Source organism: Thunnus maccoyii, chromosome 11, assembly GCF_910596095.1.
Source record: "Thunnus maccoyii chromosome 11, fThuMac1.1, whole genome shotgun sequence".
In the NCBI taxonomy this organism is placed as follows: Eukaryota; Metazoa; Chordata; class Actinopteri; order Scombriformes; family Scombridae; genus Thunnus; species Thunnus maccoyii.
This window is the reverse complement of record NC_056543.1, coordinates 7,733,827-7,751,309: the sequence shown is the minus strand read 5'-3', so window position 1 is coordinate 7,751,309 and position 17,483 is coordinate 7,733,827. Positions and strand designations below refer to the sequence as shown.

The 17,483-nt window shown below is 38.3% G+C and overlaps 1 protein-coding gene across 1 annotated transcript; it reads left to right on the top strand.

Annotated features, from left to right (window-relative positions):
- The first annotated feature begins 10,595 nt into the window (after window positions 1-10,595).
- lrrc3 (leucine rich repeat containing 3) lies at window positions 10,596-13,673 on the top strand. Its single transcript, XM_042426957.1, has 2 exons — window positions 10,596-10,834; window positions 12,396-13,673. The coding sequence occupies exon 2, from the start codon at window positions 12,737-12,739 to the stop codon at window positions 13,535-13,537; it is 801 nt and encodes a 266-aa protein (XP_042282891.1). The 5' UTR covers window positions 10,596-10,834; window positions 12,396-12,736; the 3' UTR covers window positions 13,538-13,673.
- The last annotated feature ends 3,810 nt before the right edge of the window (window positions 13,674-17,483 follow it).

Below are 17,483 nucleotides of genomic sequence, written 5' to 3'. Positions count from 1 at the left end.
AAAAGCACATTAGGTCCCCTTTAAAGGCCTTTAGATGGTAAACCTGGTGGCAGTGCCATTATTGGAGGGTGTCAATACAACAGCAGGTCAGAGATAAGGCGAGACAAGATTGTCATCAGACAAAGGATGCTGAGGATGTAATTTTTTGTGTTCCTCAAGCAAACAAAAGAAAAAGACATCCTGGCACCTAAATCTATTTTAGTACATTATGATAGTGAATGCAGTTAGTGGTAGCTATTCAGAAGATTTCAAGGTTGAACTATGTGTCACCTCATTAAGAAAGAATTTCTTCCATCACATCACTTTAATTTTCTCTGGCATTTGCCTCCTGCCCCTCAAAAGAGATGCAGCTCTCCTAAGTAGTTTCAGAGAAAATTGCAAGGCTTGCTGGGAAGGAAATGAATCCACCCTTGGGTTTAGATTAGTACTTACTAAATATATTTCATAAAGATGTGTGTATGGGATTTAATTTGCTATTTTACCTTATTAATCAGTCAGGGATTTGGGGCAACAACAGTCTGTTTACAGACTTTATGATGTGTATTTATAAAGTGATGATGTTGAGGTATACATGTACAACTAATTATATTTAAGCTATCCAGAATACCCAAAATATAATGTTTATTTTTAACTGGCTGGAAAATGAATGACCTATGGTGAATTAGTTAAAGTAAATATGTAAATGCATAATTATTTTACATGATTTAATAATCAAATTATTATTTTTTTTAGTCTGGAAGGTATATCAAAGCTAACTTGATAATGTATACTTTCAAAGGTATTGCACCCTTTTCATAGTAGCCTTTGTGAGAGAAACCTTACAAGTGTTGCTCATCCTCAGTGCTCAGTTTCAGCACAGCAGTTTATCTGACATAGCTGATGTGCGGTCATGAAGCTGCTATTTTGTGTTGACACTGAGGTAAACTTGTCACTTTATGTGGGAGTCATTTTGATTGGCAGCACTTTCAGCTGACACAAATCATGAGGATTGACTTGGCATCTTGTGGCCTACGTCAGACTAAGCTCCTGTTACTCAGCCTTGCTTTCCTGCCAGTCTATCTTTGGGGTAACTCTATGACAACACCATTTGTTTTCTATATGCTAAAATAACATCTCTACAAGAATAAGCATTTGATCAAAATTAGAATCAGAGTCCCTTTACATACAGTATAACAAAAGCATAATATGTCTATGCAACAGTTGCATAAAAATAGACAGTTTAAGAGAGGCAAAAAGGGTTGAAGATAAAGGCATGGTTATTGCTAAAGATCTTCAGCTTCCATCTGCAAAAGAAAACCACAGAATTCTTTGCATCTCCAGATTTATTTAATAACTGAAAAACTCTTATTGAAAAGATATAGTACAGCGTCAATATTGCCAATTACTGATAGTAGGATAAATTCATTGTTGGTATTGGTTTCTTTAGGGCAAACATTGATAATATTTGATAGAAAATAACATGTGGAAATGTAAAGAATGCCATTGCTTTTCTCTTTTACATATTTCACAGCAGATGGAGGCTGAAGAAGATCTTTAGTGGGACATCATGTTTGTCCTTGTCATCAGAGAAGACAAAGATCTCTCTCATCCACCTACAGATATAGTCCTTCATTGAAGGAGTGGAGATACTGAATGAATTGCCCTCAGTCCTTGTTGCCTTTGTCATAGCAAGGGAGTTCAAATGTACATTATAGGTTTTCCAAAAAGTCTTCATGGCTGTTGACACATACAGGTCAACAAAAGTGCAGTGCAGGCTGTACAGTGCGTAGGCGGATTGCTCAAAACACTCATAGAATTAACTTATTCATGTTTTTTTCACAACTAGTAAACCAGACTGGAAGCTTATCACTGACACAGTATGTCCAGGCCAATTCTGAAAGTTTCTTTTTAATGCATTTGTGGACATGTCGCAGTTGCTATAATGATATTTTATTCATAGCTATGTTATACATGTCCACCATTTTAACACAAGAACTTTACATCTCAACTTGTTCAGCTTTTAAGAAGAGATTTAGTTACAGATTTGATTTGTTACCACTGTTGACTATATGAGTTTTACACCATAACTGTTGATTTAACATGCACATCACACAAAATGCCTCCAAAATGATTGGCCTCCCCACCCCAAACCTCTCAGAACTCAACAGCAAAGCCATCACACGCAGAGCACACAACATTGTACACGACCCCATGCACCCCCTCTACCCATTCTTCACACTGCTTCCATCTGGTCGCAGATACAGATCCCTGGCCTGGAAACGGGCATGTTACAGCAGGAGTTTTGTCCCCTCTGCCATAGCTTTGCTAAACAAAATATTCCAATGACTGTAACTTGTGTATGTGTGTATGAATGTGGATGTATCCTGTATAGATGTCTTTCATGTAGTTATGTTGTGGATGTGTACTGTATTTATGTATTTATGTATCTGAGGCTCTGTACAGACTGTGGCAACAAATTTCCTTGAAGGACAATACAGAGTCTATGTATCTATCTAACTGTTAATAATGGTCACACAAGTGAATGCCAGCTCTAGACAGATGTCACTGTCATTACCCCGATAAAACTGTGAGGGAATAACTATCACTATTATCAGTTTTCATTTGCACACTGATGTCAAAACTGATACCATGGAACACATTTGGGCTTGCATTGTTTCTAAACTTATACCTTCCAGTTTGAGTTAGCTTACAATGTTTGAGATGCAGCTCAGATAACACGTTTTTCAGACTGTGGTTTAATGTTTAAAGTGTGTAAATAATTTTTTTTTCATCACAATAATGCCGTAATTTTAGAAAAACATAGTTTTCTTCGGGGGATTTGACCTCAATTTCACAATTTTCAACATGAATGATAATGAATGCTGGAGGTCTCATGGAAGACAGACGTCATATATTTTCATGTCAGAATAACACTGGTGTGGCCTTTTGTAGATACATATAGCCAAGCTGACGGTATTTTGAATACTTTGAATCCTGTTTAACTTTTTGCATGTTCAGAAACGTGATCCAAACATTGATGCTACAGACTTTATTTGATGAAGTGGTAAATGACAAAAGTAATATTCCAATACATCATAGAATTACAAGTTTGTAGAAGTTTTTATAATAAATACAAAAAACCCAGAACATTGGAATGTGTTGTCATCATTCTGTACTTTTAATGAGATGAAATGAAAAAGAAAACATCAATAGCTACCAAGGTTACATCATACAAAGTATAATATTTCATGTCTGAAAAATAGTGAACAAAGCTTCCTTTAACTGTCCTAAAATGGTTGGCCTTGACTCTGTACTTGCAGTACTTTCAGTTAGATAGATGTAATTATGTTGATTTAACCTGAAAATATTTGGTGTGAATCATCACCTCATTTATAAAAAAAGAGTCAAAGATTTTTTTTAATTATTTTTTTTTTTTTGCATAAGTCTCTTTTGCACTGTTTTGCCCATTATTGTAATTAACTGTGATGACATTGTATTTAATTACTTTGTTATTTAATTACTTGTTGAGATCTGGGGCCATGGTAATGTTGCTAGACTTCAGGAGGTTAGACATTATAAAACTGCATTATCTAAACTCCATAGAATGAAAAACAAGATCAACAATAAACCTACTATTTAATAGTATTGTTACTTCGGGCATTTTGGATGCAGGAAGTGTGTAATAAAAGACACTATTGAGTTGCATGAAGGGAAGTGTAGGATCCAGTGTTTTTGGAGTTTGACCCATACTAGAGACTAAAAGTCAGGATATTTCATATCTCGACTTTTGCTGCTTCAGTTCTTTTTAAAATATTGCAACTTTATGACAGTACTAAATAGTTGGAGTACCCCTTTAAAGATATCCTTCTTCATTAAACTAGCTATCAAAATTACCAAAGTTGTGTTTGCAGTTTTGTGATACGATGGATTCTTAATAAAGATGCACTGATATGGAATTCCAGGGCAGATAATAATTATAATAATCAGTACAGATAGAAAGATAGAAAACATTTTTACATGTCAGTATAAAAAGCACAGGTGCAGATAATGTAATATTAATTAATTATTATAATATTAATCATGGCTGAATTCCATTTACCTGGCTGAGTTTCAGGGTCCTGGTATTGTGCATGCTGTTGTGTCTTACTGGGACACTTGAATAGAACAGAGCCATTATTAAGGCTTCATAGTATCAGACTTAATTATGGTTGAAAAGTCAGGAAAAAACAGCTTTGTGTAACATAAATATTTTTTTCTTTCCTTTTCATCAAATCACCTGCTGGCCCCTCAAACTTAGGGTCCTGACACCTAGTTTGGGAACCACTGTACGTACATTTTAAGGTGTTTGTGTGGTTGTTTAATCTATATACTGTAAGAGCTTCAACATAATTTATAACATACTAAAGAATAATGTAGTACAAGGGCTGATGATAAATCACATTCTGCCAGTTTACTTCCTGCCATCCATCAGTACAATTTGTGTTTTATTACAAGTCATCCTGTCTCACACAAACAGCTCTAGATGTATTACAGCAGCTAATCAGACAGTTACACCCCATGTCCCCCGCCTGCGCATGCTATTAGCTGCTAATGCTCTGCTCCCTCGGACACTGCTGCAGCGAGTACGTAATGGTGATGAATTGTTTTACAGTAAAAGCTCCACTCATCAGTATGTTGACCCCCTTATCAAAAGAGATGAATTTACTTTGTCAAAGGAAATCCAGAGTGATACACTTGGATAAGTGAGTAGACGACAGGAGGCTGAATTGACTGGAGGCAGTTGACACGGGTAATTTGTCTATTGCAAAGCATTTGGAGATTCATTAAGGAGCAGGTGAACAGGAAGAAGAGAGGAGAGGCCTCCTGGGGAAAACTGTACCTGTGGTTTTTGAATCGTCAATGCCTGCTGAGTACATTCTTCCAAGCCAACGCACAAACACTAAACCACACCTCAGTCCTTTATCTTCTGTGTCACAAACAACTGGTCATACATCAGTGGGCCATCTCCCCTGGCTCTTGGCAGAGCTGGATGAATGTGTTTTGTGTTTGGAGCTGTTATTAGTAGTCCCAGGGACAATTACAGGCAGGGACCAGTCAAATTTGTCCTAAACTTTGCGTAATATAAATTGATGGTGATCATTAGAAACACTTCATCGGGATGTTAATAATGGGACAAATGTGGAATTACTCCATCCAACAGTTTCCCACCAACCATTCAGGACATGAAAAAGCAGGAAAAAAGCCTGACATTGGAAAATTCTACTGTGTCTATATTAATCAAAATAAAATGATATGAACATAAACCTAGTGCTGTTTTTCATCTAGATGCATAGCCCTCTTGCTTGCAACTCTCAAACCTTAAAGTGATTGAGGAAGGTTAGTGCAAGTCGCTGACAGTGAATGCACGGTATTTCTACCGCTCCAGCCATCACCGCTCCAAATTCCTGACCTTGTCTTTCTTTTATCTAACTGTCACAGTCCTCCCATTTTCTGACTGAGAAAGTGTATGTTATTGGCGGAATGAAACCACCAGTGATCCCTATTATGACCCTTTATCTATATATCTATATACCAGACAAAGGATGAAATTTGTGTGTGAATGCCTGTGTGTGATTCATCCTGCTCAGCAGATATATCTTAAGATAAAAAATCCCTCCTCCATCTGCTTTTGTTGACTCAGAGCCACGCTTTTGTATTCAACTTACATATCTCCATGGTCATTCATTCTAATTTAGCATATTTTATGACTGCTGGAGTCTTCCGTTATTACGATTAAGTGAATGATGGATCGGTGATGATTAGTGACAGTGTGTGGTATTTAGGGATTCTACGCTGATTAAAATGATGCTGTAAGAGCCAGTAAACTGTGGATGTAAGTGATATAAACAGATTGGCACTCTGGATTGCTCTTTCATTTAGGATACCCTGCCTCCCTGCATGATGACTCCCAGTTTAGCTCGCTACAGTACCTGCGTGTCAGTGTTATTGTGTTATTTTTGGTCTAAGCAGCACCTCGTGTGGTTTTACAGCATTACCTAACTCTGCAAAATCTTTATTTATGAATCATACAGATTTTAGCCGTCTGTAAGTTATGGTCATGATGCACAACTATTTTTATATATTGACAGGAGTTTGAAGTCTTGAAGCGGCTCCCCTCTGGACTACCTGCGTGCAGAGACTATCCTTCTCTGTCTTTAAGCTGTCTGTAAGGCAGCCAATTTACCATCGCTTGAAGATCACATGAATCTTGGAAAACTTCTTTATACAAGCAGGGAAACTCAATTTGCTGCTTGCATGACAGTCAGCACTTACCTCCGCTGTAAAGAGCAGATACATAAATTTAAAAATTCACACCCTAAACACTTGTATTCTCACTCCAACAACACTGACTGCCGCTACAAAAACACAAAGGATAAAAAGATGAGACTGTCACTGGTGGGTGATTGATTCATTTCCCAAATCGTATTCATATCAATCATGATTCATATCAAAACACACATGAATTCTCATAAGAGGGGGAAGATATTAACATCAGATCTCATATCTTAATAGAAATCCATGCACACAAGTGCTTGGAAAAGTATATTATGTCATGGATGGACATTCTCAAGAGTCAGCTCACATTTACTCACATTACAGTCTTTCAATGATCTGTCGTTGTTTTGCTAGATCATTCTAGATATGTACTTAGGGGTAATTTGCACAAAACTAATTCTCCCGTGGACTTGCTCCATTTTTCTTTTCTGATGTCTTTTGTCTTTGTCAAAAATAGATTGGTGTAACACGCACACACACACGGCGTTACTATGTTTAAAGAATCATTTTCTCATCTAATTTTTTAATAATGATTTTCTTCTTCTCCCCACAGAGCCCATCTATAATGAATGCTACAGACTATTAAAGGCCAGTATGTCACAGCTATTACAATGTCAGACAGAACATTGTGATTCTAAGCACGCAATTTGTAATTTTTTACTTATACAGTAATGATGCACTTTATCTAATAGTTTTCCTTATGCCGTATAGTCACTTCATTAAACCTGCATTCAATATAGTTTTTATGGTCTACTGGGGCAGTGCAGCAAGCTGAAAACACTACACTGAATATTATCACCTTATAAAGTTTGCAGGACTCTATATGGTGAATGTGTTAAACAATTGCCCGAAATGCAGCAGACACAAAGCACGATATGAATGTAAGTTCAATATTCACTGTTCTTTTGGAACAGCTTTTTGGTCTCCACTAACTCCTGAGGGGAGTATCTGACTCTTGAACTGCTAAATACTCGAATGTTGTCGTTGCTTAATTTGCCTGTCTGCTGTTGGTGCTGAGTAGGTAGCATACAATGGGTTTATTAGAGCTTTTTTGCTGACTACAGCTGCTTGTCATGGCTGAAATGATGCTATGCAAGCAGAACAAAACAGTAAATTGTGGGCCATAAACAATGAGCAGAAAGACATCAAAACAAGCTGTTGAGTCAGGTGATATTTGTTTTGTGGGTCCATAATTATGCGGGACCCCTTTCACATTACACATAGGATCCATTGATAAGAGTGCATAGTAGGGATGTGCAGAGAGCCCAGTATTTGTATTTGTATCTGTATTTGTTGAGGAAAATTATTTGTATTCGAATAAAAATGGAAAGGCTTAAAAATCCTGTTTTTGTTTTTATTACGCTTTATATTTTAGAAAATTAAAGTGTTACAATAAGTGTTCATGAATAAACTATCTTACCAAGGAGGTCCCCACACTGGGTCTCTAACTGGAGTCTCCCAGATCATAGACGACTGTGCTGACTACTGAGCTTAAGCTTCACTCATCGCCTCATTTCAGACAGACTTCTACCTATTTATACATCCATAACACAGAGACAGCACACCATGTAACATGTAGGGAAGAACTTCAAAGGCGATAATTGCTTTGCACTTTTCATTTATTGCCTATTTTTTACAACCTAACTTTGTGGAAAGGAGAAGGGGAACAACAGGTTATGGAGAGTCCCCTTGGGAGCACTTCATGTGTGTCAGTAGTTCATCTTTATCTCTGGGGAACACCCCCAACTCTGGGAATGATGTCCAAATTAGGAAATGTGTGTCATGTAGCAGGTGGATGTGACTTCCCTCGTTGAGACCTGCTGATAGACGTAACAGCGGAGTAGAGGAGAGAGACTGAGATAATGATGTAACTGACCTGCACGCTGGTATTTGACATGTTTTTTTTTCTTCCCGAAAACAAATCATTTTTAACATATTCGTAGGAAATAAATATTTGTAAAAAACCCACTATTTGTGCTTTGCTGAATATCGTGTTTGTATTCAGGCACACCCCTAATACACAATAAAAAGATGTACATTTTTCTCCCCTCTTTTGCCTCCTTTTAAGTTATGCTGTGACTTTAGTTTGTAATATCTCTTGTTTTTTTGTGTTGTGTTAAAAAAAAGGGAATAAAAACTTTATTATGAGACGCCTTATAACGCCTTATAAACTAAAGACATATAGATTCTCATAATGAATATATTACATCCCAATCAGCTTCAAATCTAAAATGTAGCTTAGCATTAGCTCAGGCAGGCACTGAAGTCATTTATAGTCACATGCCTCATTTCTATCCAATCATTCATGTCCACAATTTATCCATCCATCCATATGCATCCACTTAGGCGGTCCTTCTAAACTAAGTGGTGCTCATTCATTCTGCTTGCCCTAACGCTCACTACGCTCCTGCACCACCTACTGACTGCAATTCATCTCCCTGAATGAATCTGAATGTTCTATCATACATGTTAATTTTCTTCAACCATTGTGTATCTAAAACTCTGCCGGGGGGGGCTTGTGAGCCCAAAGTCAGTTTGTCAGCTTACTCAGAGCATCACAACAGCAGAGCCTCATCAAACATGCATGTCTTGTTAAAATAAATGGTTAAATTTGATGTACAGTAAATGTCCTGACTGAAATGCATTACAACTGACTATCCTACATCAAATTCAAGGAGTTCAAGGACAACATATAGTGCAATCTATCATGCCAGCTGGCACACTGTGGGTTTGAGACTGTGGCAGGACCGGCCCAATGAAAACCTCCACTCCTCTGCAGCTCAAATAACACCTGGAACATTGGGACCAGCTGACCTACATCTGAATGACATGGGAGTCGAGCAAATGGAATTGAAGAGGTAAACTCACTTTTCTAAGCCCTCCGTGTTTGCAGATGTTTTTTTTTTTCCTGTTTTTGTCAAGGTTATCCAGCAGGTTGACACGACACTGTATTGTTTTATGACCTGCACTATCAAATTGTTACACCATTTCATGAGCAACTGTGACACAAAGACTTAGCGTTCTTTGTCAAACAAAAGACAATTTAAAACTTCTGTGTGAGTTTGCTGTTTGAAATAGCTTTTCATTTTGGAGTTTCACTAATGAAAAACAAAGGTCACATGGGATCTGACCTTGTTTACCATACTAATGCAAATTATACTCACTGTGATGCTGACTTGTAAAATCCCTGTTTCTATAAAATATACCATAAGTACATATTTAAATACTCCCTATGTCAGCCTTTTTAAGGACTTACCAGAAACAGTTTACGTACTGTATGAGATTGATAAGAAGGCTCACATTTACTGTTTGATTATATGGACCTACTGTCGTCAAAAAAATTTACACAGCATTAAATAAAAAGACAAATCAACAGCATATGGCCTACTTTGCATGCAGCTTGTGAGTGTGAAATTAAGCCTCCACATTGTGAATAAGGCAATTACTACCAGAATACAGTGCAGTCAGACCTCAAGGCTGACACCTTGATCCACTGCCGCGCAGCCTAAATCCCTAACATCCTGGCTCTTTGATAATCTGTTTGGTAAGGCACTTAAGGTGATTAAAATAATCAATACATCACATGTCAATATGGCAAGGACAAGGTCTTGAGGTGAGGTATCTCGCAAGGGAATCAATTCTTTCACTCTCTATCTATGACTTTGTTTGGTTGGTTATGCTGGGACATAATTCATTTTATTGGACATCATTAAAACAGTGTTTAAAAAATAGTTTTATTGAAAAGTACCTAATTAATAGTATTAGCCCATGTGTAGCTGTTTTTTTTATTTGATATAATGAACAAAAGTCACTTTAAAAGTCATTACCTATCATAAAGGACCTATCATAAATATCTTGTTTTGTTTTTCCATCCAGGAACAATTTTTAGACATATTGTTACTATTATATGTTCTTATATTATATGTTATATTACTATTTATATGTCTTGGAGGGGAAAGAAGGGGACAGTATATAGGGAGGAGGACAATCAGGCAGACAGACAGACAGACAGACAGGCAGGGGAACCGGAGGACGACGGGAGCTGCCAGTAGAACAGCAGTCCAATCCACGCGCAGCCGGGACTCCTTCTGGCGCCCTGCGCGCGCTGTTAGGAGAGAGAGAGAGGGAGAGAGCGAGAGAAGCGCGTGATAAACCGGACCGGTGTTTCACCTCCAGACCTTCCAGACCAAGGCTGGAACACCACCACTACCACCGCCGCCGCCGCCGCCGCCGTCATCATCATCAACAACTGTTGTGTTTTAAGAAGAAGAGATAAAAACGGACAGTTGGAGATATGACTCTTTCCTCTCGGAGATTTGATAACTTCATCTCGTGCCGCTTTGCAACTTTACCGTTTTCTTCTTTATTCCTTCACTGTGTTGAAGTAGCTGACAAATCCTTTTTCAGAGGATGCGCTTCAGTGATGCAACAGATGTGAACAGCTGCGACAATATCTCCGTTTTGGAACCAGACCACCTTTTCTGTCGCTGAAGCTGGATGAAAAGTAGCGATCATTCCTTTTAAAGATAAACTATTTTCAGTAAGTATCTCTACAAGTTGTTTATTAACTTATTGTTAACTATGTGCGGATGTTTTTGCCAATTTAGTATTTTTTTAAATTTTTTTTACCAGAACTATATGTTAATGTGATTAAAATCCGCAATATTAAAAAATGCTGACATTAGGCTACTGGCATTACATAATCTTACAGACATCATTAGCATCAATGAACTGCCTAATTTCTTTCTCGTACAAGTCCAGCTTATTGGCTCTTTTTTTATGAATTTAGGATACATTGATGTTTCCTCCTAAATTGTGTGTCAAGCTGAGATATATTTAGTTATAACCAAAATGATATTCTATATCTCAAAACCATATCGCAAAATCATACTAAAAACATCTGTTGATGAAGCAAAGACCTAATGTGAGACCTAATTTCATTTTAATGATTGTTACAAATGCTGGAAATATTCTGGAAACAACCACCTATACAAGCTACAGCACAATATGCGTGTATCATTCCTAATAAATACTATTTTACTTAATGATGTAGTGCTGTCATAACATCACTGCAGGGTGTTTTAGCTGCCCTTGTGTGTGTAGGTGCCACATCTTGTCCACACCTCCTGCTGAGCTCAGACTGAAATGAACATGAGAGGCTTATTAAGACCAGTGTGTGTGTGTGTGTGTGTGTGTGTGTGTGTGTGTGTAAGAGAGAGAGAGAGAGAGAGAAAGAGAGAGAGAGAGAGAGGGAGGGAGGGACAGAGAGAGAGAGTCCCTTAAGCCATACAGCCCAACACAGAGAAAAAGGAGAAGAAGACTCTGGCACCATGGGACGGTTGACCTCCAACGCAGCGAGGGGTTCATTGTGTGATCGGTTTAGCCCACCAGAGGGTGCGCAGCTAGTCCTATAGCGATGATCCTCCTGCAGGACAGATGGAGTAATTTTAGAGTCCACAGCTATTCTTGTCATGAATCTGTGAAAGAGAGACCAGCAGTCCTTTAAATGAGGGAGCTGTGCAACAAAAAAAGAAGCTTTCCCTCATTGTTTGACTCAAAGGAAGCTGAGCCGTTTTTTTCTTTCTTTGTCCAGCTATCAAAGAATGTGATTTTACAGTACCAGTCAAAAGTTTGGACACACTCTCTCATTCAAGTGAATGGGAAAGTGTATCCAAACGTTTGACTGGTACGGTATATACTACAGTGCTCTAGCATTAGAAAATAATGACATGTAACATTTATAGCAGACAATGCATAACACAATTATGCTTCTCCTAATTGAATGAGAAAATACTGGTGATGACCCATGAGTATGCCTGCTGCTTTACGAGATTTGCTTAAGTGAAATGGATTTCTCTAAATAATCATATTATGCATTTTGTAAACATTGTGGGAATAGCATTTACTCAGCTAAATTTGGGAAGACAAAGGCAATTGCCCGTGCACACAGAAAATGACTTATCTTAGCAAGGGGTCACTGCCTGGATAAGTCTGATTCCTAATATGCTCACTGACAGCAAGTATTACCAACTCCTGCTGCATTTAAGAACTAATAATTTGTTTTTCTGCTGAAGACTAACATTTCTTTTTGTTTCTTTCAGTGCAGAACAGGATATGTTGATGTCAGTGTCGCTTGGCCCCGCTCCTCACCTACTGAAGCTTTCACCATCCTCACAGTAAACCTGAAATTACAGTTCCCTGCTGGAATATACTCAGTGAGCTCAATTTTGAATGAGCTATTTTGAAATCTGTTTTAAAGGACTATATTAAACTGTATCAAATCAATTTTGAGGGATTATCTCAAGTCAAGCACTTAGGCTTGTGTGAATAAACTTTTGTCGTTTTGAAAGCGAACAATGCTTCATTTATCACCGTTTGATTTCAAAATCAGATGAAACTATGAGTGCTTTTCCCTGACAGGACGTGGAGGTCACTGCTGAATATGCAGGAATTAGTGGGGCCTGCTATGCCCAGAAAATCCTCTATTTTTGATGGCTTCGCCCTCCTATGGGGCATGCTCTTTGGAATATTCCTTGCAAGTACACCAGTGATGGCTTGTCCTGCAAGCTGTCACTGTATAGAAAAGAGTGGCATGACCGTGGTCCAGTGTATGTCTCGCAACTTGGAGAAGATCCCATCTGATCTTCCAAGAGATACTGTCGTCCTTCTTTTGGCATCCAACCACATCACCCACATCCCCAACCACGCCTTCAAAGAACTGAACTACCTTCAGGAGTTGGACCTGTCAAACAATGACATTGACACTGTAGACGTTGGAGCATTTCAAGGTGTTTCTGACAGCCTCCTTGTTCTGGATCTATCAAACAATCATATCCAAAGTGTCCCCAAAGAGGCATTTGCCCGTCTTCGAGCGAAAATCAGCCTCTCAAACAACCCATGGCACTGTGAGTGTACACTGCAGGAGGTCCTGAGGGAGCTGCGGTTGGACCCCGAGACGGTGAATGAGGTGATCTGCCACACAGCGGTGCAAGAGGAATATGCAGGCAAACCGGTAATCCAGGTGCTGGACTCAGGAATCAACTTCTGCAACTTTCACCACAAGACCACTGATGTAGCCATGTTCGTCACCATGTTTGGATGGTTCACCATGGTGATTGCATACGTCATCTACTATGTGAGACACAATCAGGAGGATGCCAGGAGGCACCTGGAGTACCTCAAGTCGCTGCCCAGCAGCTCTCAGATCAGCAAGGACTTTGACACCATCAGCACTGTTCTCTAGCAGTCCGCTCTGTGGCTCAGGAGTTGCGGTATGTGTGTGTGTGTCACAAAGTATGTGAGTAAATGTGTGGTTTAACATAGGGCTGCAACTAATGTCAGTTATTGTCTCAAGTAATTGAATAGTCTTTGGTCTTTAAAATGTCAGAACATGGTTAAAAATGTTGACCACCCAAAGCCCAAGGTGCAACCTAAAATGTCTTGTTTTGTCCTGACCAAAAGTCCACAATCCAAAGATATTCAGTTTACAAAACCGATTATCAAAAAAGTAGATGATTAATTTTCTGTCAAACGACTAATGGATTAATCAACTAATAGTTGCAGTTTTACTTGTATAAAATATACAAAATGACTTAAAAGCTGTTCCAACACAAAATCACCACTGTTTCATCACATTATTTGAGGTCTTTCAGTGACTAAAATGGATCATTTTGTTGTTTTTGTTTACAACCCTGGCCACATTAATGTTATCTTTAGTTTAACTACAAACATTTATTTTGATTTTATTAAATATGAGTAAATCTAGTGCTACAACTGCACAGGGCAACAGTGATAGCACAAAATAAGCAACATATTACTTTCTATGAGATGATCCATACTGGAGAGATAAATGTTCTCTCTCTGGTGTTGATCCACAGTGTGATTGAATTTGGACTGAGATGAATGAGGACGACGACTATGTCTCACAGTTGCTCTGTATTGATTGATTCATGTTCTTTGTGTCATATAGCCAAGGTGAAGGCTATTCTACGGGACTTCAGCTAATGTATGAAAAAGGGAAAGGTATTAACATTCAATTGCATAAGACATGCGTAACAACCCTGCCTCCAATTAACTTCACTTATGAAACCACTGACCCAGGAAATTCACTCCTCAGTTTTAAATATGCGACCCAGGCAAGGGTTTGATACCTGCACAAACTGCGGTGTGCTTGGTGTGGGAAAAAATAAATAAAAAATAAAAAATCAGTACTTAAGTTGCATCATGTCATGTTGAAGACAAAATGTATTTAATGGTGCTATATGTAAGAATTGACCACTGACTACACTCCAAACTAATCCACCCAGTGTCCACTACGTTATGCTATGTTAGCACCGAATCAATAATGCATTATGAATTAGCTATAAGTAACTAGGACTTTGACTAAGTATGATAGCAGTATCAATTTGGTGCAAACATTGAGCTAACATTTGCTTTGATAAATCTAACCTAGAAGAAGCAGTGCTCCTTCTTCTTCCTCTCATGTGGGACTGAGGGCAGACTGGAGGCTACAGTGACTCATTATCATCTCTTGAGGTACAAAGTGGTATTACGAGACAGGATGGGCTGGGGCTAGCTGGTTAGCATGCTAACTTCAGTAGGTATCTCTGCAACACAATATGTAGATATTTTGACATAATGTCAAAACTAAACTGTTATTTCTTCACATTTTGTTGATAGTTTTAGTTAATTGGTGAATGTTTTAAACTAAAATTACATATAGCACCTTTAAACAAGGAAAAATTGACGTACATATAGCATGCCATGCTTTCATCATCATGGTCATGTAAGGAAAGAATGTTAATGTGTCCACTTTTGATGGTATTACCATTTAGCATAGCATTCAAGGCTTTTGGTGAACTGTCTTTTGCACGGGGTGACAGAGTGAGATCCACTAACTGTAATATTTCCAGTGTGTATGTGGTCACATTTGGATAAAAGGATGAACAGGACAAAGTAAAAATTTCTTTCTTCCACAGATTGCCAAAATACAACTTGTCATATCTCTTGATGTAGTGAAGTTGCCTTGTTTTTTGTAATCACCCCATAAATTTGTTATGGTTAACTTAGCCTATTTACACAACAACAGACATGCAGCAAAATAATCATTCTATTTAGTATATATAGTTTTTATTTTATGGCCACCTGATGATTGTAAGTCCAATGTTCTGGCCTTTTAGCGCAGTTTTGCTCCCAACCATTTCATGCACAAACATCTGGATCTTTAGCTTTCTATATGTTCGGTACTGACAATGGCTGCTTGTTGCTGTGTTAAAACCAAAACAAGCTTCGAAGAGAGTTAATTCTCTCTGGGTTCGTCACTATGAGTGACCCTCCGGCACCAGCAGCAGCCTGCTGTGAATTGTGACAATGGTTTGAGAAATACATGCCACTATGTTATTTATTATAAACAAAAAAAAATGCACCACCATCTGTGGTGCACCACAATTTTGTATTTATGTATTATCCAGTACCTCATAGATCAGAATATGTTCTTAAGTTCTCAGTAAGTTGAAGGAAAATTCCAGTTTATTTGAATATTGCTTATTTGAATTTGAAAAAGAAAAAGACATATCGCACAAAACAACGATCATCAGGGCAGGTTGCAGAGACTGTCTTTCCAAATAAACAGAATTTTTACATGAACCACTTCAAAAGCTTGTTTCTGAGTCTGAACCAGCATTTCCCATACATTCATTTATTTGAATGAAAATCTAATTCTGTGGGAAAAACTGTCTGAATGAAAGTAAAGACAGAAACTAGCCGTCTGTAGCAGCCATTATGGCTAACTGCATAGGGAACTACACCTGGGACAACTTGCCAGCTAACCAAACCACCCACTTTGAATTGCCAACTGTATTTATTTGAGTACACAGAGAGGAGATAAATCAACTGAAAAAAAATGAAGAACGGAGGCAGAACCGTCAGGAAAGTCAACGTACAGTTATGTCACTGCAGAGAAACTGCTGGTGTTCCTGCCGTCACTGCTCTCCTGATGAGGGAAGAGGAAAACCTTTGCTGTAGAGTGGGACCTGTTGCTGTCAGACTTGTAAAATCTACAATGAGAGTAGGCTAATCACAGCTGTGTAACTACTACAAATGGATTTACAGCGTTTATCAGCATTGTCATCCTGGAGACTGTTTCAGTTCCACAAAATCAACTGGAAAAAAAAGAGCGAGGCTTGCTGGACCAAATGTTCAGCTCCACATGGTAAGAAAAATGTGGTTACAACACATAACATACTCTTTGAGGAATTACAATAAGTCTGTATCGTCCAGCAGTAGTCCATTAAAACTGCACAGTGTGTACCATGTTATTTTATCCTTGCAACTTGGAAACTTGCAGGCATGAACCATTTTATTTATCTACTAAGTTAATACTTCTCTACCAGTAATTGACGCTGAGGTATGCACAGCCTGAGACATAAACAAACTGACGTGCAAGTTGTCCCGGATGTAGTTCTCTATGCAGTTAGCCATAATGGCTGCTACAGGAGGCTGATTTCTGTGCTTATTTTTGCTCAGACTCAGAAACAAACTTTTGAAGTATTTCATATAAAAACCATGTTTATTTGGAAATATGTAGGAGTCTCAGCCGCTTGCCCTCATGATCCTTGTTTTGTGCGATAAATGTCTTTTTGTGAATCTCTGGAGCTGGAGAGAGAAAAATTAGCATGACACATAGAGCCACAATGGTCACATTTATGGGAAATACATCAGGTTGAAATAAACCGTAATTTTCCTTTAAGCTAAATGCTTTATTTCATCTTGGGTGAGTCAGCTACAACATAGGTAAAAAAATGTAGAACTCTAGCATAAAAAGTGCTGATTAATGCAACTTTAAATGCTAATAATTTTCTGAGTATGCGACTTCTAGCATCCAAATTTATGTATGAATGTATTTATGTTGAATGTTAGCATTCAAAAATGTCAGCATCACATAATTTCTGCTATTTGTGAACAACAAAAGCAAATAGCTGAATCAACATGCCGTAGCCATTACTACCATTGATTTGATTGTAGCATTACAATGTTTGTTTGGACACAAACTCAACATACTTTTTTTTATGGCTTAAGGGTTAATTTGCTGGTCAGGAGTTGATTGTGTCCAAGTGCCTACTCTCTGGGACTTCTGCACCATAGCACTGTGCACTACATTGGAGAACTAAGTGTCGAGTCCTCTCCCTGTC

Bases quoted from the DNA above. Each gene is read 5' to 3' on its own strand.
- lrrc3 (XM_042426957.1), top strand. From the start codon at position 12,737: ATGCAGGAATTAGTGGGGCCTGCTATGCCCAGAAAATCCTCTATTTTT.